At 52.0% G+C, this 25,780-nt stretch overlaps 1 protein-coding gene across 3 annotated transcripts in view; it reads left to right on the top strand.

The window, feature by feature from the left end:
• Window positions 1-25,780, top strand: part of LOC149431149 (2-Hydroxyacid oxidase 2-like) — a 42,828-nt gene that overhangs the window by 5,457 nt on the left and 11,591 nt on the right. For 2 of the 3 annotated variants that reach the window (XM_089665861.1, XM_089665862.1), the window contains exons 2-5: window positions 11,066-11,218; window positions 14,543-14,694; window positions 22,402-22,685; window positions 24,836-25,054. In XM_089665861.1, coding sequence (XP_089521987.1) covers window positions 11,088-11,218; window positions 14,543-14,694; window positions 22,402-22,685; window positions 24,836-25,054 — 786 coding nt within the window. In that variant the 5' untranslated portion in view covers window positions 11,066-11,087. Of the gene's footprint in view, window positions 1-6,849; window positions 6,984-11,065; window positions 11,219-14,542; window positions 14,695-22,401; window positions 22,686-24,835; window positions 25,055-25,780 lie in introns of those variants that run through there. The other variant, XM_089665863.1, reaches the window with a different exon arrangement.

Here is a 25,780-nt window from a genome sequence, read left to right as displayed (position 1 = left end):
CTTCACTCATTTGGGCAGTCACGGGGCACGACGAAGAAGAAGAATGAAAAGAAGAAGAATGAAAAGAAGAAGAATGAAAAGAAGAAGAAGAAGAATGAAAAGAAGAAGAAGAAGAATGAAAAGAAGAAGAAAAATGAAAAGAAGAATGAAAAGAAGAAGAAGAAGAATGAAAAGAAGAAGAATGAAAAGAAGAAGAATGAAAAGAAGAAGAATGAAAAGAAGAAGAAGAAAAATGAAAAGAAGAATGAAAAGAAGAAGAAGAAGAATGAAAAGAAGAATGAAAAGAAGAAGAAGAAGAATGAAAAGAAGAAGAAGAAGAAGAATGAAAAGAAGAAGAAGAAGAATGAAAAGAAGAAGAATGAAAAGAAGAATGAAAAGAAGAAGAAGAAGAATGAAAAGAAGAAGAAGAAGAATGAAAAGAAGAAGAAGAATGAAAAGAAGAAGTAGAAGAATGAAAAGAAGAAGAAGAAGAATGAAAAGAAGAAGAAGAAGAATGAAAAGAAGAATGAAAAGAAGAAGAAGAAGAATGAAAAGAAGAAGAAGGAGAATGAAAAGAAGAAGAATGAAAAGAAGAAGAAGAAGAAGAATGAAAAGAAGAAGAAGAAGAATGAAAAGAAGAATGAAAAGAAGAAGAAGAAGAATGAAAAGAAGAAGAAGAAGAATGAAAAGAAGAAGAAGAAGAAGAATGAAAAGAAGAAGAAGAATGAAAAGAAGAAGAATTCCAGTACAGCAAAAAGTGTCACTGCAGAGAGCTCCGCTATTTCTGACAGTTCTCTGACAGTTCCTTCACATTTACAGCGGTTGAAACATTGTATCTATTTATTTCCGAATAAAAACATCTGTATCCTAAATGGAAACAAATAGATACAATGTTTCAACCGCTGTAAATGTGAAGGAACTGTCAGAGAACTGTCAGAAATAGCGGAGCTCTCTGCAGTGACACTTTTTGCCGGCTGATCGGGGAAAATTCGATTCGTGCATCCGAAGTTTGCTAAAATTCGGATTCGGTGCGAATCGAATTTTTCCTAATATTCGAAACGAATTCCACTTCGCCAGGTTCGATTCGCTCATCTCTAGTGACAATGGTGGACCGTGACTAATGCTGTCAAAGCAATCGCCTGTCCTCACCACTAGGGGCACATGTGACGAAGTGACACTGCTAGAGAGCAATTGAGACACGGTTGTCACCCTATACCAGGAAGTTCCTCAACAAGGACCTTCATTGCAGGATCACCGCGGATTATTTGAATGAAACGAGTTTTGAAATGACCTTTGAAAAGACATTCACGTGTTAAAGTTTATAGGGGATTTTAATGATTGATTCAGCTTTACTTTCCAAGCGCCTGAACGGATTTCATGTCACGATCCTGTGCTGAATTCTTGGCATCTGACAAATATTTGACAGAATGTGAATTTTAATGTTCAGTCACGGGACTAGAGAGAGACTGTGGGAGCTCTGTGGACAGAAAACTATTTATTTTTATAAAATGCCATTTTCATCCCTTTTTTTTTTGGCAGCACGACCTGTCCCTGTGCAATGTGTGTCTGCATGGCTGCTTGCAGTCTCTCCCCCCCCCCCGGGGGGCGTGTGACAGAGTGACAACGCAGGAGCACTAATGGGAAAAAAGGGACAAAGTGTTGTCACCCTATGAGGAAGTGGCTAAACAAGTACTCCCTTTGGGTCTGATATGGATTTTCAGGGGAGCCCCCACGTCAACATTTTAAAAAAAATGGCATGGGGGTCCCCTCCAAAATCCATACCAGGCCCTTATCCAAGTATGCAGCCCGGCAGTTGAGGAAAGGGGGTACAAACGAGTGCCCCCCCCAAACCATACCAGGTCAAATGCCCTCAACATTGAGGGGTGTTTGGGGCAGAGTGGGCTCCCCCCCCCCCCAAAGCACCCTGTCCCCGTGTTAATCTGGTAGCCGCCTAATATACTGCAATGAGCCGCTACCCTCCCCCCCAATACACTGGGCCCGGCCGCGTATGGCCACAATGTTTATGGTGGCCTTAAGTGGTGCAAATGCGTGGCCGGGCCCAGTGACATCATCCGCCATCTCGGTGGGGGACGGGGGGGTAGCAGCTCATTGCAACATGGTGGCAGTGCCCTGTGGAATCTTATGCGGCAGCAGTGTCCTGTGGTATCTTAGGTGATGGCAGTGTCCTGTGGTATCTTAGGTGATGGCAGTGTCCTGTGGTATCTTAGGTGATGGCAATGTCCTGTGGTTCCTTAGACAGCGGCAGTGTCCTGTGGTTTCTTAGGCGGCTACAGTGTCCTGTGGTTTCCTAGGTGTAGGTGGCAGCGTCCTGTGGTTTCTTAAAACAGCGGCAGCGACCTGCAGTTTTTTAGGTGGCGGCAGCGTCCTGCGGCATCTTAGGTGGCGGCAGTGTCCTGTGGTTTCTTAGGCAGCGGCGGCAGCGGCAGCGGCAGCGGCAGTGTCCTGTGGTTTCTTAGGCGGCGGCGGCGGCGGCAGTGTCCTGTGTTTTCTTAGGTGTAGGCGGCAGCGTCCTGTGGTTTCTTAGGCGGCGTCCGCGTCCTGCAGTTTCTTAGGCGGCGGCAGCGTCCTGCAGTCTCTTAGGTGGCGGCAGCGACCTGCAGTTTCTTAGGTGGCGGCAGCGTCCTGAGGCATCTTAGGCAGCAGCAGCATCCTGCAGTCTCTTAGGCGGCGGCAGCGTCCTGTGGTATCCTAGGCGGCGGCAGCGTCCTGCGGTTTCTTAGGTGATGGCAGCATCCTGTGGTTCCTTAGACAGCAGCAGCGTCCTGTGGTTTCCTAGGTGTAGGCGGCAGCGTCCTGTGGTTTCTTAGGCAGCAGCGGCAGTGTCCTGTGGTTTCCTAGGTGTAGGCGGCAGTGTCCTGTGGTTTCTTAGGCGGCGGCAGTGTCCTGTGGTTTCTTAGGCGGCGGCAGTGTCCTGTGGTTTCTTAGGTGGCGGCGGCGGCGGCAGTGTCCTGTGGTTTCTTAAAACAGCGGCAGCGTCCTGCAGTTTCTTAGGCGGCGGCAGCGTCCTGCAGTCTCTTAGGCAGCGGCAGCGACCTGCAGTTTCTTAGGTGGCGGCAGCGTCTTGCAGCATCTTAGGCGGCAGCAGCATCCTGTGGTATCTTAGGCGGCGGCAGTGTCCTGTGGTATCTTAGGCGGCGGCAGCGTCCTGCGGTATCTTAGGCGGCGGCAGCGTCCTGCGGTATCTTAGGCGGCGGCAGCGTCCTGCGGTATCTTAGGCGGCGGCAGCATCCTGTGTTATTTTAGGCGGCGGCAGCGTCCTGCGGTATCTTAGGCGGCGGCAGCATCCTGCGGTATCTTAGGCGGCGGCAGCGTCCTGTGGTATCTTAGGCGGCGGCAGCGTCATGCGGTATCTTAGGCGGCGGCAGCGTCCTGTGGTATTTTAGGTGGCGGCAGCGTCCTGTGGTTCCTTAGACAGCGGCAGCGTCCTGTGGTTTCTTTGGCAGCAGCGGCAGCGTCCTGTGGTTTCTTAGGCGGCTACAGTGTCCTGTGGTTTCCTAGGTGTAGGCGGCAGTGTCCTGTGGTTTCTTAAGACAGCAGCAGCATCCTGTGGTTTCTTAGGTGGCGGCGGTGGCGGCGGCGGCAGTGTCCTATGGTATCTTAGGCGGCGGCAGCGTCATGCGGTACCTTAGGCGGCGGCAGCGTCCTGTGGTATCTTAGGCGGCGGCAGCGTCCTGTGGTATTGTAGGCGGCGGCAGCGTCCTGTGCTATCTTAGGCGGCGGCAGCGTCATGCGGTATCTTAGGCGGCGGCAGCGTCCTGTGGTATCTTAGGCGGCGGCAGCGTCCTGTGGTATCTTAGGCGGCGGCAGCATCATGCGGTATCTTAGGCGGCGGCAGCGTCCTGTGGTATCTTAGGCGGCGGCAGCGTCATGCGGTATCTTAGGCGGCGGCAGCGTCCTGTGGTATCTTAGGCGGCGGCAGCGTCATGCGGTATCTTAGGCGGCGGCAGCGTCATGCGGTATCTTAGGCGGCGGCAGCGTCATGCGGTATCTTGGGCGGCGGCAGCGTCCTGTGGTATCTTAGGCGGCGGCAGCGTCCTGTGGTTCCTTAGACAGCGGCAGCGTCCTGTGGTTTCTTAGGCGGCTACAGTGTCCTGTGGTTTCCTAGGTGTAGGCGGCAGTGTCCTGTGGTTTCTTAAGACAGCAGCAGCATCCTGTGGTTTCTTAGGCGGTGGCGGTGGCGGCGGCGGCAGTGTCCTGTGGTTTCTTAGGCGGCGGCGGCGGCGGCAGTGTCCTGTGGTTTCTTAGGTGTAGGCGGCAGTGTCCTTTGGTTTCTTAAAACAGCGGCAGCGACCTGCAGTTTCTTAGGCGGTGGCAGCGTCCTGTGGTATCTTGGGCAGCGGTAGCGTCCTGTGGTATATTAGGCGGCGGCAGCATCCTGCGGCATCTTAGGCGGCGGCAGCATCCTGTGGTATTGTACACGGCAGCAGTGTCCTGTGGTATTTTAGGAGGCGGCATTGTCCTGTGGTATTGTAGGCGGTGGCAGCGTCCTGTGGTATCTTAGGCGGCGGCAGCGTCCTGTGGTATCTTAGGCGGCGGCAGCGTCCTGTGGTATCTTAGGCGGCGGCAGCGTCATGCGGTATCTTAGGCGGCGGCAGCGTCATGCGGTATCTTAGGCGGCGGCAGCGTCCTGCGGTATCTTAGGCGGCGGCAGCGTCCTGTGGTTCCTTAGACAGCGTCAGCGTCCTGTGGTTTCTTAGGCGGCTACAGTGTCCTGTGGTTTCCTAGGTGTAGGCGGCAGTGTCCTGTGGTTTCTTAAGACAGCAGCAGCATCCTGTGGTTTCTTAGGCGGCGGCGGTGGCGGCGGCGGCAGTGTCCTGTGGTTTCTTAGGCGGCGGCGGCGGCAGTGTCCTGTGGTTTCTTAGGTGTAGGCGGCAGTGTCCTTTGGTTTCTTAAAACAGCGGCAGCGACCTGCAGTTTCTTAGGCGGTGGCAGCGTCCTGTGGTATCTTGGGCAGCGGTAGCGTCCTGTGGTATTTTAGGCGGCGGCAGCATCCTGCGGCATCTTAGGCGGTGGCAGCATCCTGTGGTATCGTACACGGCAGCAGTGTCCTGTGGTATTTTAGGAGGCGGCATTGTCCTGTGGTATTGTAGGCGGTGGCAGCGTCCTGTGGTATTTTAGGCGGTGGCAGCGTCCTGTGGTATCTTGGGCAGCGGCAGTGTCCTGTGGTATTTTAGGCGGCGGCAGCGTCCTGTGGTTACTCTTTAATTGGCCCCGCAGTTACCACCCTGTGTCGGGAGCATCTATTTCCAATTTGCATTATACCCTTTCCTTGGGGCCCAGTGGTGGAACGCCATGGGCCCTCTCAGAAGAGTGACCTGTGTGGCCCTGGGAACTCCATCCCTAGTGTCAGCAGGTTTTTATTTATTTTATTATTTACCATTTTATATTTTACATTTTTTAGAAGCCCCATTGGGGGGCTTTGATGAGAAAGAAAGAAAGTGGGCGTGGCAGACACGGGAGGAGGGGCAGAACCAGCTTTCTTCTCCACCGTCCATGGTGGGAGGAGGTGGACTGTCGGCACTGGCTCTGGGCTGTGGGAGAGATACTTTCTCAGCTCAGAGCCTCAGGGGACGGTCTATCCTGACAGATCCCTCACAGCAGAGGGGGGAACCTGGCAGATGAGGGGTGAGTGGACGTCGGGGGAGTATACAGGAGCCTGGGGCAGCAGGAGATAGGAGGGGCAGCCTATAGAGGCCTATAGAGGAACCGGCACCCCATTTCTCTCCTGGCACCCCAAGCATGGCAAGCCTGGACTGGTCATAGGGCACACCGGGCATTTGCCGGAATTGCCGGTGTGCCCTATGGCCAGTCCAGGCTTGCCATGTTTGGGGTGCCATTAACAATGAATGGCGCTGCAAACGTGACATTTAATTTTTGGAAATACGCACAAAAATGCGCAACTTTGCACCTGTGCGTGAAACACTCAGGTGTGAACGGAACCTCGTCCTCTTCCAGACGCTCAGGCAGGGTGTTCGCTGTCAGTCCTGAGCTCAGGCAGCAGACAGGGCAGCTTTCCAATGGGTCTTACGGGATGACATTGGGCTGACATATCTGCACTCTGCTCCATCTCTTCATCAAAAGATCATGTGACCCAGTGCCTAGGCTCCAGGCCGCGCGGGCAGCACTGGTGGGAGCCTTTAGCAGCTTTTTCTCCAGGAGGGATATTCCAGGCCCTGAGACTCACCTCTCATTCGGTTAGTGTGGCTTTATCTTAATATTCGTCGCATCGTAATAAAAAAGTCGTCGCCTTCACCGTTCTACCAAATCGGGAGCCTCGTCTCTCCTGTAAGAAATCACATAAAATGTACTTTTCTACACAAAACGGTCAAAAAGTGATTCAGGGGTCGATGGTGTTTTGTTGCAGACATGAAAGGGTTCAAATGTTTTGGAATGTAGCAGATGTGAGATGTAATTTGGCGTCTAATGTGTAAACCAGCAGAAGGGTGACAGTTGGGATGGTTGTGTAACTGACACACTGCTGTGATGTGGGGGAGGAGGATGGGGGGTGGTCACTCTTCCCTCCTACTATCCTGCATCAGCAGCTTTGGGTGAGATAGAAGTTGTGCTGGACAGCCGGACACGGGGTGACTACTGACCGAGGGACAGGGGACTGAGCCATCCGCCATGGACTGAGGGCCACCGCCGGACCCAGAGACTCCTCCACACAGGGGACACCACCACACTGTTCCACACAGGGGACACCACCAGACTCCTCCACAGAGGGGACACCACCAGACTCCACACAGGGGACACCACCAGACTCCTCCACACAGGGGACACCAACGGACTCCTCCGCACAGGAGACACCAACAGACTCCTCCACACAGGGGACACCAACAGACTCCTCCACACAGGGGACAAAACCAGACTCCTCCACACAGGGGACACCACCAGACTTCTCCGCACAGGAGACACCACCAGGCTCCGCACAGGGGACACCGTTCTGGCACAGTAAAGATTGACAGTAACATTTACCTGTACAGGTAAGAATACAAATCTGAGCAATTGTCTGGAAATAGATACCTGAAAACTATGAAATGGCAATAAATGCTTCTCTGCCATAACCCAATCACCAATTACCATTATGTCTGTCCCACCTGTGTGGTGTCTGTCCTACCTGTGTGGTGTCTGTCCTACCTGTGTGGTGTCTGTCCTACTCATGTGGTGTCTGTCCCACCTGTGTGGCGTCTGTCCTACTCGTGTGGTGTCTGTCCTACCTGTGTGGTGTCTGTCCTACTCGTGTGGTGTCTGTCCCACCTGTGTGGTGTCTGTCCCACCTGTGTGGTGTCTGTCCCACCTGTATGGTGTCTGTCCCACCTGCATTATTTCTCTGCTACCTGTGTGGTGTCTGTCCCACCTGTGTGGTGTCTGTCCCACCTGTGTGGTGTCTGTCCTACCTGTGTGGCGTCTGTCCCACCTGTGTGGTGTCTGTCCCACCTGTATGGTGTCTGTCCCACCTGTGTGGTGTCTGTCCTACCTGTGTGGTGTCTGTCCTACTCGTGTGGCGCCTGTCCCACCTGTGTGGTGTCTGTCCCACCTGTGTGGTGTCTGTCCCACCTGTGTGGTGTCTGTCCCACCTGTATGGTGTCTGTCCCACCTGTATGGTGTCTGTCCCACCTGTATGGTGTCTGTCCCACCTGTGTGGTGTCTGTCCCACCTGTATGGTGTCTGTCCCACCTGTGTGGTGTCTGTCCTACCTACCTGTGATGTCTGTCCAGTGTTGTCCTCACTGGATGGTGTCTTTTCTGTTTGTCCACCTTGGATGGTGTCTGTCCTCCCTTTATAGTGGGGTCTCCAAACTTTCTAAAGGGCCAGTTTGCTTTTCTTCAGATTTTAGGGGGGACGGATTGTGGCCAGACGGAGTAGAAAATGCCCCAGCATCAGTGGGAGTAAAACAATTACATAGTACCCGTGGTACGTAGGAGGAGGAATAGTGCCCCATCATTGGTGTCAGTGGGAGGAATAGTGTCCCATCATTGGTATCAGTGGGAGGAATAGTGTCCCATCATTGGTGTCAGTGGGAGGAATAGTGCCCCATCATTGGTGTCAGTGGGAGGAATAGTGCCCCATCATTGGTATCAGTGGGAGGAATAGTGCCCCATCATTGGTGTCAGTGGGAGGAATAGTGCCCCATCATTGGTGTCAGTGGGAGGAATAGTGCTCCATCATTGGTGTCAGTGGGAGGAATGGTGCCCCATCATTGGTATCAGTGGGAGGAATATTGCCCCATCATTGGTGTCAGTGGGAGGAATAGTGCCCCATCATTGGTATCAGTGGGAGGAATAGTGCCCCATCATTGGTGTCAGTGGGAGGAATAGTGCCCCATCATTGGTATCAGTGGGAGGAATAGTGCCCCATCATTGGTATCAGTGAGAGGAATAGTGCCCCATCATTGGTGTCAGTGGGAGGAATAGTGTCCCATCATTGGTATCAGTGGGAGGAATAGTGCCCCATCATTGGTGTCTGTGGGAGGAATAGTGCCCCATCATTGGTGTCAGTAGGAGGAATAGTGCCCCATCATTGGTGTCAGTGGGAGGAATAGTTACCATCATTGGTGTCAGTGGGAGGAATAGTGCCCCATCATTGGTGTCAGTGGGAGAATAGTGCCCCGTCATTGGTGTCAGTGGGAGGAATAGTGCCCCGTCATTCGTGTCAGTGGGAGGAATAGTGCCCCATCGTTGGTGTCAGTGGGAGGAATAGTGCCCCATGATTGGTGTCAGTGGGAGGAATAGTGCCCCATCATTGGTATCAGTGGGAGGAATAGTGCCCCATCATTGGTGTCAGTGGGAGGAATGGTGCCCTATCATTGGTGTCTGTGAGAGGAATAGTGCCCCATCATTGGTGTCTGTGAGAGGAATAGTGTACCATCATTGGTGTCTGTGGAAGGAATAACGCCCCATCATTGGTATCAATGGGAGGATTTATGCCTTATTGTTGGTGTCAGTGGAAGGAATAGTGCCCCACCCCATTTGTATGAGTGGAAGGAGTGGTGTCTCATTGTTCTCTCCATTGGAAGGAATAGTGCCTCAGGGACGCATAAAAGCAAGCAAAGGGCTGCATCTGGCCCTTGGGCCACAGTATGGAGACCCCCTGCTTTATAGTGTCTGTGATCCCTCCATGGTGCTTGTCCAGTGCCTATCCTTCCTGTGTTGTGTTTGTTCTGTGTTTGCCCTTCTTGCATAGAGTCTTTCCAGTGGCTTTCCTCTCTGCATGGTGTCTCTCTGGTGTAGGTCCTCTCTATAGGGTGTCTTTCTGGTGTCAGTCTTCTCTGCATTGTGTCTCTCTGGTGTCGTTCCTCTATGTATGGTGTATCTCTGGTGTCGGTCCTTTCTGTATGGTGTCTTTGGTGTCGGCCCTCTCTGTATGGTGTCTCTCTGGTGTCAATCCTCTCTGTATGGTGTCTTTGGTGTCAATCCTCTCTGTATGGTGTCTCTCTGGTGTCGGTCCTTTCTGTATGGTGTCTCTATGGTGTCAGTCTGCTCTGTATGGTGTCTCTAGTGTCGGCCCTCTCTGTATGGTGTCTTTGGTGTCAGTCCTCTCTGTATGGTGTCTCTCTGGTGTCGGTCCTTTCTGTATGGTGTCTCTATGGTGTCAGTCTGCTCTGTATGGTGTCTCTAGTGTCGGCCCTCTCTGCAGGGGGTCTCTCTGGTGTCAATCCTCTCTGCAGGGGGTCTCTCTGGTGTCACTCCTCTCTGTATGGTGTCTCTCTGGTGTCAGTCCTCTCTGCAGGGGGTCTCTCTGGTGTCAATCCTCTCTGCAGGGTGTCTCCCTGGTGTCAGTCCTCTCTGCAGGGGGTCTCTCTGGTGTCAATCCTCTCTGTATGGTGTCTCTCTGGTGTCAGTCCTCTCTGCAGGGGGTCTCTTTGGTGTCAATCCTCTCTGTATGGTGTCTCTCTGGTGTCAGTCCTCTCTGCAGGGTGTCTCTCTGGTGTCAATCCTCTCTGCAGGGTGTCTCCCTGGTGTCAGTCCTCTCTGCAAGGGGTCTCTCTGGTGTCAATCCTCTCTGCAGGGTGTCTCCCTGGTGTCAATCCTCTCTGTAAGGTGTCTCTCTCCTCTCCATATGGTGTCTCTCTTCCTTGTAAGTGCCAGTGATGAATTTAGTCGTATTTTCCTCTTAGAGCACATACAGCCAGGCATACAGGATTTTCTGCATCCCTACAATGGCTCAAAAGAACAGTCTAGGGTTCCTTTTTAGATTTTTATTGGGAACAATGAACTTGGAGAGGGAGTATGAGATACCTGGTAGACTTGGACAACTTGAGGACTCCTTAACTTCCTGTCTGTATCTATACAAAAAAGGAATGTCCCACAGGATCTCGAAGCTGATGGTGACCTGTACTCCTTCCAGAGTTTAAAAGCTGCCCACAGTCACTAACTCTTAAGCACCGGGGTTATTTGGGGTCCACAGGATCATCTGTTGCCTCCTGCCAATATCCAACAGGCTCTTCCTAATTAGGGAGATGTAGAGTCACACCACCATAGGACATCTGAACTCCTTCCCACCAACTTCCTCCTGGATCTCTCCAGACCCAACTTGATCCCTGGACTTGAATTTGTGAATAGCCCCACCTCAGCTAAGGCTAGCTGGGACCTCTGTATCTTCCTGGTGGCTCTTTCCCAAACTTCTGCCCCTGGGGTCTCCTCCTGCAGGACTGGACCCAGGAACTCTGCACACAGCTGCTCAGACCTCAGACTATTTATGGGTTCTCTAACCACCTTCTGGACACACCTGCATATTGCCTAACTATTGTCTGTCCTCCTTGCATGGTGTCTGTCCATTGCCTGTCCTCCCTGTAAGGTTTCTCTCCAGTTTCTGTCCTCACGGCACAGCCAGGGGCGGACTGACCATTTGGAAACTCGGGCACTGCCCGAGGGCCCGGGGTCAATAGGGGGCCCCACGAGATGCCCCTGGTACCTTTTTCATAGACTTTTTTGAGTTTGGGCAAGGACAGAGGGGCCCCAATATCCCCTATTGCCCGGGGGCCCCATGAGTTGTCAATCCGCCCCTGGGCACAGCAATTGCCTTCTGTAGTTCCTCTGACCCTTTCCTTGTCTCTCCTCCTCAGGTCGGGGCTGGGGGATGCCGAAATGCCCCTCATTTGCCTGTCGGACTTCGAAGCCTACGCCAAAGATCATTTGCCGAAAGCCACCTGGGAGTATTATGCCGCAGGGGCCGATGACTGCTGTACACGGGACGACAACTTGCTCGCCTTCAAACGGTAAGCAGAGAGGATTCTGGAGGAACTTCCTTCACCTACAATGATAAAGCGGAGCTCCGGCCAAAACATTTATTGCATTTTGAATCTTTGGAGAAGGGTCAGGTCATCAGCCGGGCCTTTATACCCTCCGTGCCGCCATCGGCGCAATTCCCTTCATGCTCTGCAAGTTCTATCAAACGTGTTTTAAAGGTCGAGGCCAGTCAGAATCACTAGTAAATGTACACATCAGGTTAGGTCCATCTGCCAGATCTATCAGGAGAGACTCCGTGAGTACAAAGCGCAATCATCCAAAATCCATCAACCAGCCAGATATTCCAGTACAAAGGGTGGACCGCCAAAAGTTTAAAGGGACATTTCACCCCAAACTGTCACTTCAGGGTTAAGTCGATGATAGAAATTTAAAGGCTTTCTTCTACTTTTTGTTGACTCTATTGGTGAGATCTCAGTGCTGAAAGGTGGCAGTTGAGGTGTTCAAACTGCAACTGGGTGGAGGCTCGGAGTTCCGTTGAACTGCAATTGTGGATTATGTAGCTCATGCTATCTAATGAATGGCTGGCAGGATTGTGGACCGTGTGCATGCGTCCCCCAGGTCCCACACCTACACATGGTGAGGGGGCTCCAGGGTTTATAACCAATATGGAAGAAACCTTTTATTTTCTCAAATTCTTAAGAAGTTCTGATTTGGGTCCTGGAGCCCGGAGGTTTGGTAGCCACATCTTACCTGGTAGCCAGACCTCGGTTGTCCACAGGCTTTTATATCTGTGACCTGACTGATGATCACGGCTCTCTCTCCTTTATACACAGATCTTTTTGACCACCCACCTAATATTGAGTAGGTCCCCCTTTTGCCACCAAAAAAGTCCTGACCCATTGAGATATGGACCCCAGTAGACCTCTGAAGGTATGCTGTGGTATCTGGTACCAAGCCATCAGTAGTAGATCCTGTAAGTTTGGAGGTGGGGCCTCCATGGATCGAACTTGTTTTTCCAGCACATCCCACAGATGCTTGATGTACTGAGATCTGGAGAATTTGGAGGCAAAGTCAACACTGCAGACTCGTTGTGCTCCTCAAACCATATTTGCCGTGGGGCAGGACACATTATCCTGCTGGAAGAGGCCACTGCCATCAGGGAGTATCATTTCCATGAAAGGGTGGTCTTGGTCACCAACAATGTTTCGGTAGGTGATATGTGTCAAGTAACATCCACATGAATGGCAGGAGCCAAGGTTTCCCAGCAGAACTTCGCCCAAAGCATCACGCCGCCTCCGCCGGCTTGTTTTCTTCCCATACTGCATCCTGGTGCCATCTCTTCCCCAGGTAAGTGACGCACACCCACCCGGCCATCCACATGATGTAATGGAAAACTTGATTCCTCAGACCGGGCCACCTTCTTCCATTGCTACGTGGTCCAGTTCTGATGCTCACGTACCCATTGAAGGCACTTTTGGCTGTGGACACGGGTTAGTATGGGCCCCTTGACCTGTCAATGGCTACACAGCCCCTGAGATGCTCTTTTTTTCTGCTTTGCTCACATCAGCTTCAGGAACAACATGTTCACTCGCTGCCTAACATTTTCCACCCACTTGCAGATGCCATTCCAATGAGATAATCAATGTTCACTTTATCTGTCTGTGGTCATAACATTATAGCTGACCTGTGTGTATCCTCATCAATGATCTCTCCCCCCCCCTCTCTCCCCCCCCCCTCTCTCTCTCTCCCCTCCCCCTCTCTATCTCCCTCTCTCTCCCTCCCTCTCCCCCCTCTCTCCCCCTCTCTTTCTCTCCTCCCTCTCTCTCTTGCTCTCCCCTCCCCCCCTCTCCCCCCTCTCTAACTCTTTCTCTCTCCCTCTCTCTCTCCCCCTCTCTAACTCTTTCTCCCCCTCTCTCACTCTCTTTCTCTCCCCCCCCTCTCTCTCTCTTTCTCTCCCCCCCTCTCCCCTTCCCCCTTTCTCCCCCCCCCTCTCCCCTCCCCCCTCTCTCTCCCCTTTCCCCTTTCTCCCCCCTCCCCCCCTCTCTCCCCTCCCCCCTTTCTCCCCCCTCCCCCTCTATCTCCCCTCCCCCTCCCTCTCTGTCTCTCTCGCCCTCTCCCTCTCTCGCTCTCTCGCCCTCTCTCTCCCTCCCTCTCCCCCCTCTCCCCCTCCCTCCCTCTCTCTCTCTCTCTCTCTCCCCCTCTATCTTCCTCTCTCCCCCTCTCTCCTTCTCTCTCTCCCCTCCCCCCTCCTCTCTCTGTCTCTCTTTCCTTCCCCCTCTCTCCCCTCTCTCTCCCTCTCCCCCTCTCTCTCCCCTCCCCCCTTTTCTCTCTCCCCCCTCTGCCCTTCTTTCTCTCTCTCCCCTCCCCCCTCTCTTCCCCCCCCCTTCTCTCTCTATATCCTTCTCTCCCCCTCTCTCTCACTTTCCCCCTCTCCCCCTCTCTCTCCCCCTCTCCCTCTCCCCCCTCTCCCTCCCCCCTCTCTCTCCCCTCTCTCTCCTTCTCTCTCCCCTCTCTCTCCTTCTCTCTCCTCTCTCTCTCCTTCTCTCTCTCCCCTCTCTCTCCTTCTCTGTCCCCTCTCTCTCCCCCTCTCTCTTCCCCTCTCCCTCCCCCCCTCTCCCTCCCCCCTCTCTCTCTCCCCTCTCTCTCCTTCTCTCTCTCCCCTCTCTCTCCTTCTCTCTCTCCCCTCTCTCTCCTTCTCTGTCCCCTCTCTCTCCTTCTCTCTCTCCCCCTCTCTCTCCCCCTCTCCCTCCCCCCTCTCCCTCCCCCCTCTCTCTCCCCCTCTCCCTCCCCCCCTCTCCCTCCCCCCTCTCTCTCTCCCCTCTCTCTCTCCCCTCTCTCTCCTTCTCTCTCCTTCTCTCTCCCCTCTCTCTCCTTCTCTCTCTCCCCTCTCTCTCCTTCTCTCTCCCCTCTCTCCCCTCTCTCCCCTCTCTCTCTTTCTCCCTGGCATCTGCCACCAGGCTCCAAGGAAAGGGTCCCCGGGGCTTGGAGCTGCTCAGTCACAAATGCCCGGGCCTATTGTTTGTCCTAGTCCAGGCCTGGGGGGGGGGAACCCTATTGGCCAGGAACCTACCTGGGTTTAGTTATTGGCTTGGACTAGCAGAAATGATGATTGTTTTTTTGCTGTGGACTTGCTGTACAAAGTCCTCCTGCTTTGAAACTGTTTGTTTTCTGTCCTGCAGTACAAATGTACAGAACAAATCTCCCTGCACTGTTCCTGGGTGTCCCTGTTTACCAGTGGAGTCTGCCCCCCTTGCAATATTTTAAATATTTTTGATGAACATAATGAATTTTATGTTTTAGGTATGAAGACGAGTATTTCTACAAAGTGGAGTAATTGTGAAATGTCTTTGCAGTATTCGGCTGAGACCTCGTATGCTGCGCGATGTGTCGGTCACGGATACAAGGACCACGATTTTGGGAACAGAGGTCAGCTGTCCGATCGGGATAGCACCTACAGCCTTCCACTGCCTGGCATGGCCGGATGGAGAGATGAGCACCGCCAGAGGTAGGGCATACCAATATGAACCGGGCTTGAAGCTTGACTTGCCATTGAAAGATTTAGACCCTGATTCATCAAGCTGCCATGCTTTTATTAGAAACCTAAAACTGCAATTAACGCATGCAAAAGTAGACCCTCAGTCGGTGCTTACTGTAGGTTACTTTAGCATGCCTTAAGTGGGCAGCACTCACCCCTGGGAAAGGCCGCTGAGAACATGCCCAGGTCCCCCTTCCTATTACAGACGTAGTTTCAATCACGACAACACAAGCTCAGTCGAGAGGATGGCTTTTTTATGGCCTGTATTGCAGAAACTTGAACAGGAGAGGAGATAAGGATTCAGGATACTCCAAAATGACAGCAGAGGACAACCAGAGGACAACTTCATTCTGAAGTCTCTTGAAACAGGATAACAGGGAATGGCCAGGAAATCTGGAACTCTGTAAGAGCCGTCCCGGCCCATAACTTCTGTAACGTCTGGCACTTTACTCCCTCTAGCACATGCACACCTGGAATCCCACGTAAGGTCCTACTTACACTATCCTTGGGGTTGTCACTTGGAGAGTTAGCGAGAGGAGGACAGCCGGGATGGCTCTCCCAACAAAGTGGAGGAAGGGGCGAAGGCTTCAAATGACAGACTGGAAACACTGCTAATCCCAGTTTAGGAAAACCAATTCACTCATCAAATCTGATGGCACTGGAGAGCTTTTTAGGAGGACAGGGGATAGTATGCCACACCATGAATCCTCATGGTCAATGTCACACCACGAATCCTCTTGGTCAATGTCACACCACGAATCCTCTTGGTCAATGTCACACCACGAATCCTCTTGGTCAATGTCACACCACGAATCCTCTTGGTCAATGTCACACCACGAACCCTCATGGTCAATGTCATGCCTCGAATCCTGATGGTCAATGTCACGCCATGAATCCTGATGGTCAATGTCACACCACGAATCCTCTTGGTCAATGTCACATCAAGAATCCTCTTGGTCAATGTCACGCCATGAATCCTCTTGGTCAATGTCACGCCACAAATCCTCTTGGTCAATGTCACGCCACGAATCCTCTTGGTCAATGTCACGCCACGAATCCTGATGGTCAATGTCACACCACGAATCCTCTTGGTCAATGTCACACCACGAATCCTCTTGGTCAATGTCACATCAAGAATCCTCTTGGTCAATGTCACACCACGAATCCTCTTGGTCAATGTCACACCACGAATCCTCTTGGTCAATGTCACACCACGAATCCTCTTGGTCAATGTCACACCACGAATCCTCTTGGTCAATGTCACACCACGAATCCTCTTGGTCAATGTCACATCAAGAATCCTCTTGGTCAATGTCACACCACGAATCCTCTTGGTCAATGTCACACCACGAATCCTCTTGGTCAATGTCACACCACGAATCCTCTTGGTCAATGTCACACCACGAATCCTCTTGGTCAATGTCACATCAAGAATCCTCTTGGTCAATGTCACACCACGAATCCTCTTGGTCAATGTCACACCACGAATCCTCTTGGTCAATGTCACACCACGAATCCTCTTGGTCAATGTCACACCACGAATCCTCTTGGTCAATGTCACACCTCAAATCCTGATGGTCAATGTCACGCCATGAATCCTCATGGTCAATGCCACATCGCAAATCCTCATGGTCAATGTCACACCATGAACCCTCATGGTCAATGTCACACCATGAACCCTCATGGTCAATGTCACGCCATGAATCCTCATGGTCAATGCCACATCGCGAATCCTCTTGGTCAGTACCACACCACAAATCGTTTTGGTCAGTGCCACAGAACAAATACTCTTGGCCAGTGCCACAGCCAGTGTGGACAGGAAAGAAAGCATAGTCTCTCCCAACAAAATGGAGGAAGTGGTGAAGGCTTCAAAAAACTGACTGGAAATACTGCTAATCCCAGTTTGTTAAAACCAAATCACTCATTAAATCTGATGGCAATTGGGAGCCTTTCAGGAGGATAGGAGACAGTATGCCACACCATGAATGCTCACCATCAGATGTTTGCCCCTTTATATGGTCAGTGCCACACCACGAATCCTCATGGTCAGTGCCACACCACGAATCCTCATGGTCAGTGCCACACCACGAATCCTCATGGTCAGTGCCACACCACGAATCCTCATGGTCAGTGCCACACCACGAATCCTCATGGTCAGTGCCACACCATGAATCCTCATGGTCAGTGCCACACCACGAATCCTCTTGGTCAATGCCACACCACACATCCTCTTGGTCAATGCCACACCACACATCCTCTTGGTCAGTGCCACACCATGAATCCTCTTTGTCAGTGCCACACCATGAATCCTCTTGGTCATTGCCGCACCACGAATCCTCTTGGTCAGTGCCGCACCACGAATCCTCTTGGTCAGTGCCGCACCACGAATCCTCTTGGTCAGTGCCGCACCACGAATCCTCTTGGTTAGCGCCTCACCACGAATCCTCTTGGTCAGTACCGCACCACGAATCCTCTTGGTCAGTGCCGCACCACGAATCCTCTTGGTCAGTGCCGCACCACGAATCCTCTTGGTTAGTGCCGCACCACAAATCCTCTTGGTCATTAAGAGTTAGTGAATGGAGGACTGCCATGGTGGACGGGAAACAAAGCGTAGGCTCTCCCAACAAATGTGGAGGAAGTGGTGAAGGCTTCAAAAGACATGCTAGAAACACTGACAATTCTAGTTTGGGAAAACGAAATCACTCATGAAATTTGAGGGCATTGGAAAGTCCGCCAAGAGGATAGGGGACAGTATGCCACGCCATGAATCCTCATGGTCAATTCCAGACCACAACTTCTCATGGTCAGTGCCACGCCATGAATCCTCATGGTCAATTCCAGACCACAACATCTCATGGTCAGTGCCACGCCATGAATCCTCATGGTCAATTCCAGACCACAACTTCTCATGGTCAGCGCCACGCCATGAACCCTCATGGTCAATCCCAGACCACAACTTCTCATGGTCAGCGCCACGCCATGAATCCTCATGGTCAATCCCAGACCACAACTTCTCATGGTCAGCGCCACGCCATGAATCCTCATGGTCAATTCCAGACCACAACTTCTCATGGTCAGTGCCACGCCATGAATCCTCATGGTCAATTCCAGACCACAACTTCTCATGGTCAGCGCCACGCCATGAATCCTCATGGTCAATTCCAGACCACAACTTCTCATGGTCAGCGCCACGCCATGAATCCTCATGGTCAATCCCAGACCACAACTTCTCATGGTCAGTGCCACGCCATGAATCCTCATGGTCAATCCCAGACCACAAATTCTCATGGTCAGCGCCACGCCATGAATCCTCATGGTCAATTCCAGACCACAACTTCTCATGTGTCAGGGCAGGAGCTGAGGAACGGACAGGCAGGCCTAACAATGTAACGCACTGGCTGACGACAACCACCACCCACAGACCGAAGTCCCTCAGGGCGCGGAGTCTAAGTCCCAGGCTGCCCTTCACCAGGGCCCCTGATGGTGGGGATGGACTTGACGCAGCCAGGAACCAGGTCGCGGCCCCCGAGACACCTCAGCTGCGGTAATGGCCGCCGCCAATGGCGTGTAACTGGTGGAAGAGACAAAAGAGTAGTCAGACAAGCCGGGGTCAACAACAACAGGACAAAACGGTACAGGACAGCAGACAAGAATCACAGGTCACAAGCCGGGTTCAGCAACAGAGGGTCAGATCAAAGGAGAATACAAAGAATAGTCAAGTCACAAGCCGAATCAGAATACCAGGAGAGTCACGAGAGTCAGAACAGAGTAATAGCGACACAAAGACACAAGACACAAGTGCAAAGAGCATGTGCGGGTCACAGGCTTACATGTCATCAGCCACACCCCTCTGGGGGATGGACCACAGAAACCTGAAGGCATAAAAGGATTCCCATCATGCACAGCAGAATCCAAGATGGATGCCAGCACATGGAGTAACATAACCTCAGGGAAAAGGTAGGACCTTGACATCATGGTCAGTGCCATGCCATGAATCCTCATGGTCAATTCCAGACCACAACTTCTCATGGTCAGTGCCACACTTTGAATCCTTATGGTCGATGATACACATCAAATCCTCATGGTCAAATCCATATCCCCTTCTGACCACCTGTACTTCCACCTTCAGTAAAAAGAGAGATGGACAATTTCTCAGTATCTGTGCACCATTAGTATTCCAGATTTTAGTAGACTTCTCTCTACAGCTTTCTGTGTCAGTGGGAAACGTCAAGAACATGGCACATCCACGATTGGGATGGGTCCACCAAGAAGAGCCATTCTCCATCCTTACGCATCTAAGCTAGCTCCTTTTCTGGGAGTGTCTAACTATTGACTATGCTGGCCCAGCTCCTCCAGCCATCCGTTCACCTCCCTACATAAACATTATTGGGGAAGAAACAAAGGGAATACTGTGGAGTGACACGTGAGTGACAGCTGAGTCTGCTGGGGCTGTTGACATTAGAAGGTGCAGAAGTCTCAGGGCTTTTGGATTTGTCCACAAATGCAGTGAGTCCCTTCCGGCACTTTATTGCACTCAGGAGGGACAGATGTGGGGTCCTTCCCTGCTTCAGGCAGCCTGTCAAAGTCTATGGCAGGCTGCGGATGAACGCTATGCCTAGGAGTACCAGCATTTAGGGCCCTCTCCATTGAATGAACAGGGCCCCAGTCACTGGTACCACTCAATACAACATCCAGCCCCATCCAGCCGCAACCTGCCAAAGACTTTGACAGGCTGCCTGCTGCAGGGCTGGTCGCTGCCCCTGTCCCCCCATCCCCCCCATGCTTACCTGGGTGCAATAAAATGTCAGGAGGGGTGCACTGCAGCCGGGGAAGAGGGCGGAGCTAAAGGAAAATGATCTGCTCTCTACTAGCTTCATTGGAGGGCAGCTGAGGTATCGGGTCTATTAACCCCCTGATTCCTCATTAACCACTTTACTACCGTGCTATAGCTGAATGACGGCTACAGGGGCCCGCACCCGGCACTCTCTGTGATCGCTGTGTCCTTTGGAAACAGCTGATCACATGACATAGTAACAGGCCAGTCAAAGCAGCCTTTTGCCATGTGATCAGCTGTGTCCAATCACAGCTGACCTCTATGTAAATACACAAATACACAGCAGTACTTTCCTCACGCCGTCACTGCGTGCCGAATGTGCTACCAGTAACCGGCAACTGTCAAAGGAGACATCTACACTGACAATTAGGGCAGCCCCAAAAGTGACCAACAGTGCTGTCCATCAGTGCCCAAGGGTGCTGTCCATCAGTGCCCAAGGGTGCTGTCCATCAGTGCCCAACGGTGCTGCCCATCAGTGCCCAACAGTGCTGCCCATTAGTGCCCAACAGTGCTGCCAGTCTTTGCCCATCAGTACCACCTATCAGTGCCCATCAGTTCCGCATATCAGTGCCTCCTCATCAATGCCCACCAGTGCTCACTATCAGTGCCGCCTCAACAGTGCCCATCAGTGCTAGGCAGGAAGGGGGTAGAAGTGCCTGGTAGGCAGGAAGGGGGTAGAAGTGCCTGGTAAGCAGGAAGGGGGTAGAAGTGCCTGGTAGGCGGGAAGGGGGTAGAAGTGCCCGGTAGGCGGGAAGGGGGTAGAAGTGCCCGGTAGGCGGGAAGGGGGTAGAAGTGCCCGGTAGGCGGGAAGGGGGTAGAAGTGCCCGGTAGGCAGGAAGGGGGTAGAAGTGTCCTGTAGGCAGGAAGGGGGTAGAAGTGTCCTGTAGGCAGGAAGGGGGTAGAAGTGCCTGGTAGGCAGGAAGGGGGTAGAAGTGCCTGGTAAGCAGGAAGGGGGTAGAAGTGCCCTGTAGGCGGGAAGGGGGTAGAAGTGCCCGGTAGGCGGGAAGGGGGTAGAAGTGCCCGGTAGGCGGGAAGGGGGTAGAAGTGCCCGGTAGGCGGGAAGGGGGTAGAAGTGCCCTGTAGGCAGGAAGGGTGTAGAAGTGTCCGGTAGGCAGGAAGGGGGTAGAAGTGTCCTGTAGGCAGGAAGGGGGTAGAAGTGTCCTGTAGGCAGGAAGGGGGTAGACGTGCCTGGTAGGCAGGAAGGGGGTAGAAGTGTCCGGTAGGCAGGAAGGGGGTAGAAGTGTCCTGTAGGCAGGAAGGGGGTAGAAGTGTCCTGTAGGCAGGAAGGGGGTAGAAGTGCCCTGTAGGCAGGAAGGGGGTAGAAGTGTCCGGTAGGCAGGAAGGGGGTAGAAGTGTCCGGTAGGCAGGAAGGGGGTAGAAGTGTCCGGTAGGCAGGAAGGGGGTAGAAGTGTCCTGTAGGCAGGAAGGGGGTAGAAGTGTCCTGTGGGCGGGAAGGGGGTAGAAGTGCCCTGTGGGCGGGAAGGGGGTAAAAGTGCCCTGTGGGCGGGAAGGGGGCAGAAGCGCCCGGTGGGCAGGAAGGGGGTAGAAGCGCCCTGTAGGAGAGGGGTTAAAGAGAACCTGATGCCTCCATAAAGTGAACCTGTCACAACATGTATGCTGTAACATGATGTGAACATGAAAACAAATGTTCAATGCCCTCCACCCCCACCTAGAAAAACGCATGCGTTGGGGTGCATTCCTCCCACTGTCACCAATGATGGGGCACTATTCCTCCCACTGATACCAATGATGGGGTACTATTCCTCCCACTGATACCAATGATGGGACACTATTCCTCCCACTGACACCAATGATGGGGTACTATTCCTCCCAGTGACACCAATGATGGGGTACTATTCCTCCCAGTGACACCAATGATGGGGTACTATTACTCCCACTGACACCAATGATGGGACACTATTCCTCCCACTGACACCAATGATGGGACACTATTCCTCCCACTGACACCAATGATGGGACACTATTCCTCCCACTGATACCAATGATAGGGCACTATTCCCCCCACTGATACCAATGATGGGGCGCTATTCCTCCCACTGACACCAATGATGGGGCATTATTCCTCCCACTGATACCAATGATGGGGCACTATTCCCCCCACTGACACCAATGATGGAGCACTATTCCTCCCACTGACACCAATGATGGGGCACTATTCCCCCCACTGACACCAATGATGGGGCACTATTCCCCCCACTGACACCAATGATGGGGCACTATTCCTCCCAGTGACACCAATGATGGAGCACTATTCCTCCCACTGACACCAATGATGAGGTGCCATTCCTCCCACTGACACCAATGATGAGGTGCCATTCCACCCACTGACACCAATGATGAGGTGCCATTCCACCCACTGACACCATTGATGAGGTGCCATTCCTCTCACTGACACCAATGATGAGGTGCCATTCCACCCACTGACACCAATGATGAGGTGCCATTCCTCCCACTGACACCAATGATGAGGTGCCATTCCTCCAACTGACACCAATGATGAGGTGCCATTCCTCCCACTGACACCAATGATGGAGCACTATTCCTCCCACTGACACCAATGATGAGGTGCCATTCCTCCCACTGACACAGATAATTAACTTTACTGTATAATTACTGAAATTTTTGGTTTCCTAAACCATTGCAACATTATGGTACGACATAAAAGATTGGACCTACCACCATTATATTCTCCAGGGTCTCTACTTTCAGAAAATATTCAACACTCCATGCAGCTAGTGGCTTTGGTGGGACTTCAGAAGCCAAGAGCAATGTGCATGTATCCATGCGGATGGTGTGAGATGTTTTTGGTGTTTGTCTTCCAGCGGCTGAGGGCCTCAATCTGTGCTACGTGGCCAGCACCTACTCCACCTGCTCCGTGGAAGAGATCGTGGCTGCGGCCCCTGAAGGGCCACGTTGGTTCCAGCTCTACGTGTACCGTGACCGCAAGCTGTCCGAGGGGTTGGTGCATCGGGCGGAGGCTCTGGGTTTCAAGGCTTTGGTGTTGACCGTGGACGTCCCGTATACAGGCAAGAGGAGGAGCGACATACGAAACAACTTTCGTCTCCCGCCGCATCTCAAGGTCAAAAACTTTGAAGGAGTTTTTGAGGTGAGATTTTCTTTTTCCTTTTACAGTGGGGCAAAAAAGTATTTAGTCCCCACCAATTGTACAAGTTCTCCCACTTACAGAGATGAGAGAGGCCTGTAATTGGCATCATAGGGAGACCTCAACTATGAGAGACAAAATGAGAAAACAAATCCAGACAATCACATTGGCTGATCTGGAAAGAATTTATTTGCAAATTATGGTGGAAAATAAGTATTTGGTGACCTACAAACAAGCAAGATTTCTGGCTCTCACAGACCTGGACCTTCTTCTTTAAGAGGCTCCTCTGTCCTGCACTCATTACCTGTATCAATGGCACCTGTTTGAACTTGTTATCAGTATAAAAGACACCTGTCCACAACCTCAAACAGTCACACTCCAAACTCCACTATGGTGAAGACCAAAGAGCTGTCGAAGGACACCAGAAACAAAATTGTAGACCTGCACCAGGCTGGGAAGACTGAATCTGCAATAGGCAAGCAGCTTGGTGTGAAAAAATCAACTGTGGGAGCAATAATTAGAAAATGGAAGACATACAAGACCACTGATAATCTCCCTCGATCTGGGGCTCCACGCAAGATCTCACCCCGTGGGGTCAAAATGATCACAAGAACGGTGAGCAAAAATCCCAGGACCACACGGAGGGACCTAGTGAATGACCTGCAGAGAGCTGGGACCAACGTAACAAAGGCTACCATCAGTAACGCACTACGCCGCCAGGGACTCAGATCCTGCAGTGCCAGACGTGTCCCCCTGCTTAAGCCAGTACATGTCCGGGGCCCCTCTGAAGTTTGCTAGAGAGCATTTGGATGATCCAGAAGAGGATTGGGAGTCATATGGTCAGATGAAACCAAAATAGAACTGTTTGGTAGAAACACAACTCGTCGTGTTTGGAGGAGAGAGAATGCTGAGTTGCATCCAAAGAACACCATACCTACTGTGAAGCATGGGGGTGGCAACATCATGCTTTGGGGCTGTTTCTCCGCAAAGGGACCAGGACGACTGATCCATGTACAGGACAGAATGAATGGGGCCATGTATCGTGAGATTTTGAGTGCAAACCTCCTTCCATCAGCAAGGGCATTGAAGATGAAACGTGGCTGGGTCTTCCAACATGACAATGATCCCAAACATACCGCCCGGGCAACGAAGGAGTGGCTTCGTAAGAAGCATTTCAAGGTCCTGGAGTGGCCTAGCCAGTCTCCAGATCTCAACCCCATAGAAAACCTTTGGAGGGATTTGAACGTCCGTGTTGCCCAGCGACAGCCCCAAAACATCACTGCTCTAGAGGAGATCTGCATGGAGGAGGAGATCTGCATGGAGGATGGGCCAACATACCAGCAACAGTGTGTGCCAACCTTGTGAAGACTTCCAGGAAACGTCTGACCTCTGTCATTGCCAACAAAGGATATAACAAAGTATTGAGATGAACTTTTCATATTCACCAAATACTTATTTTCCACCATAATTTGCAAATAAATTCTTTCCAGATCAGCCAATGAGATTGTCTGGATTTGTTTTCTCATTTTGTCTCTCATAGTTGAGGTCTCCCTATGATGCCAATTACAGGCCTCTCTCATCTCTGTAAGTGGGAGAACTTGTACAATTGGTGGGGACTAAATACTTTTTTGCCCCACTGTATGTAACTTTTACTTTCGGGATAATAACGGGCCGTATTGGGAGGAGAGGAAATATGAGGCTTACTGAAGGGTTTCAAATAGAATCAAATAGATTTGTTTGGTGATTTTTTTTTAGGAAGGGTCAAACTCTAAGAGATATGATGGCTCCAGATTTGGTGTTACATTAGAGACTTCCAGCAAGTTGTCCTCGGTTCATCGGTTCCATCGGCCATCCCATGTGCCCCTTACCCCATCCAAGTTGATATCCCCCTAATAAAACATCAAAAACAAGCTCAAGGACTGAATACTGACTCCTGGATGCAAGTCTGTGGAAAATGCGTGTTGCCTGTCTGTGCAGGACTATAGGGGGACCCAAATCTATTGCAACTCCTAAGGGGTTAGTGCTGCACAGAATATTATGTGTGGCCCCGGGTGATGCCAGGGGCCCCAATCTCTAGTAAGTTGGCCCGCACTGGTCTAACCCTCCCACACGCCAGGCAAATCTTTAGATATATTTTACTCTTCTCTCTGTAGAATCAATGCGGTCCTGACAACTACGGTGTCCCGGCCAACACCCTGGACCCTTCTATCAGCTGGAAGGATATTTATTGGCTCCAGAATCTGACTCGCCTGCCAATCATCATCAAGGGAATACTGACAAAGGAAGACGCGGAGTTGGCGGTAGAGCACGGTGTCCAAGGCATCATCGTATCCAATCATGGGGGGCGCCAGCTGGACGGAGAACTCGCCACGGTATGTAAAATACTTGGGGAGGGAGATACAACACCGGCTTGGAAGCAGTGGTCTCTCTGCAGAGGTCTGACGTGCTCCCCTGAGTCAGAGCTGACTTGTCATGGACAGGGGCATGTATCCACAGGAAGAGGGCCTGTCTAGGTCTAGGAGATTACAGGAGCATACCAGAGAGTATGGGAATGCGGGGGGGGGGGGGGGGGTGTCACTAAGGAATACTGGGTGCAAAAGGAGTCACTGTCACTGGACAACACAGGGCACAATAAAGTCACATGGGGTCATGGGGCGACACAAGATGCTCAGGGTGCTCTGAATTCACTGGGGTCATGGGGTGGTCAGGGTGCTCTGAATTCACTGGGGTCATGTGGTGTCACAAGAATGTCACAGTTCTCTGGAGTCAGAGGAGAAATGGGGTGACACAGGATGCTCAGGGTGTTCTGAAGTCATTGTGGTCATGGGGTGTTCAGGGTGTTCTGAATTCATTGGGGTCATGGAGTAGTCGGGGTGCTCTGGATTCCATGGGTTCATGTGGTGTCACAAGAAGGTCACAGTTCTCTGGAGTCAGAGGAGCCATGGGGTGACACAGGATGCTCAGGGCAGTCTGGAGTCACAAGGGCTAATGCAGGAAACTCACAATGCTGTGGAGTCAGTAAAGTCATGGGGTGACATGGAATTCTCAGGGTGCTTTGGAGTCATGGAGTGTCTCAGGATGTCATGGGTTGACCCAGG

The sequence above is a fragment of the Staurois parvus genome, unplaced genomic scaffold (assembly GCF_062004578.1).
Source record: "Staurois parvus isolate SC_StPar_1 unplaced genomic scaffold, SC_StPar_1.0 ptg002378l, whole genome shotgun sequence".
Taxonomy (NCBI): Eukaryota; Metazoa; Chordata; class Amphibia; order Anura; family Ranidae; genus Staurois; species Staurois parvus.
The sequence above is the reverse complement of the archived record's forward strand: the minus strand, read 5'-3'. Positions and strand labels throughout refer to the sequence as shown.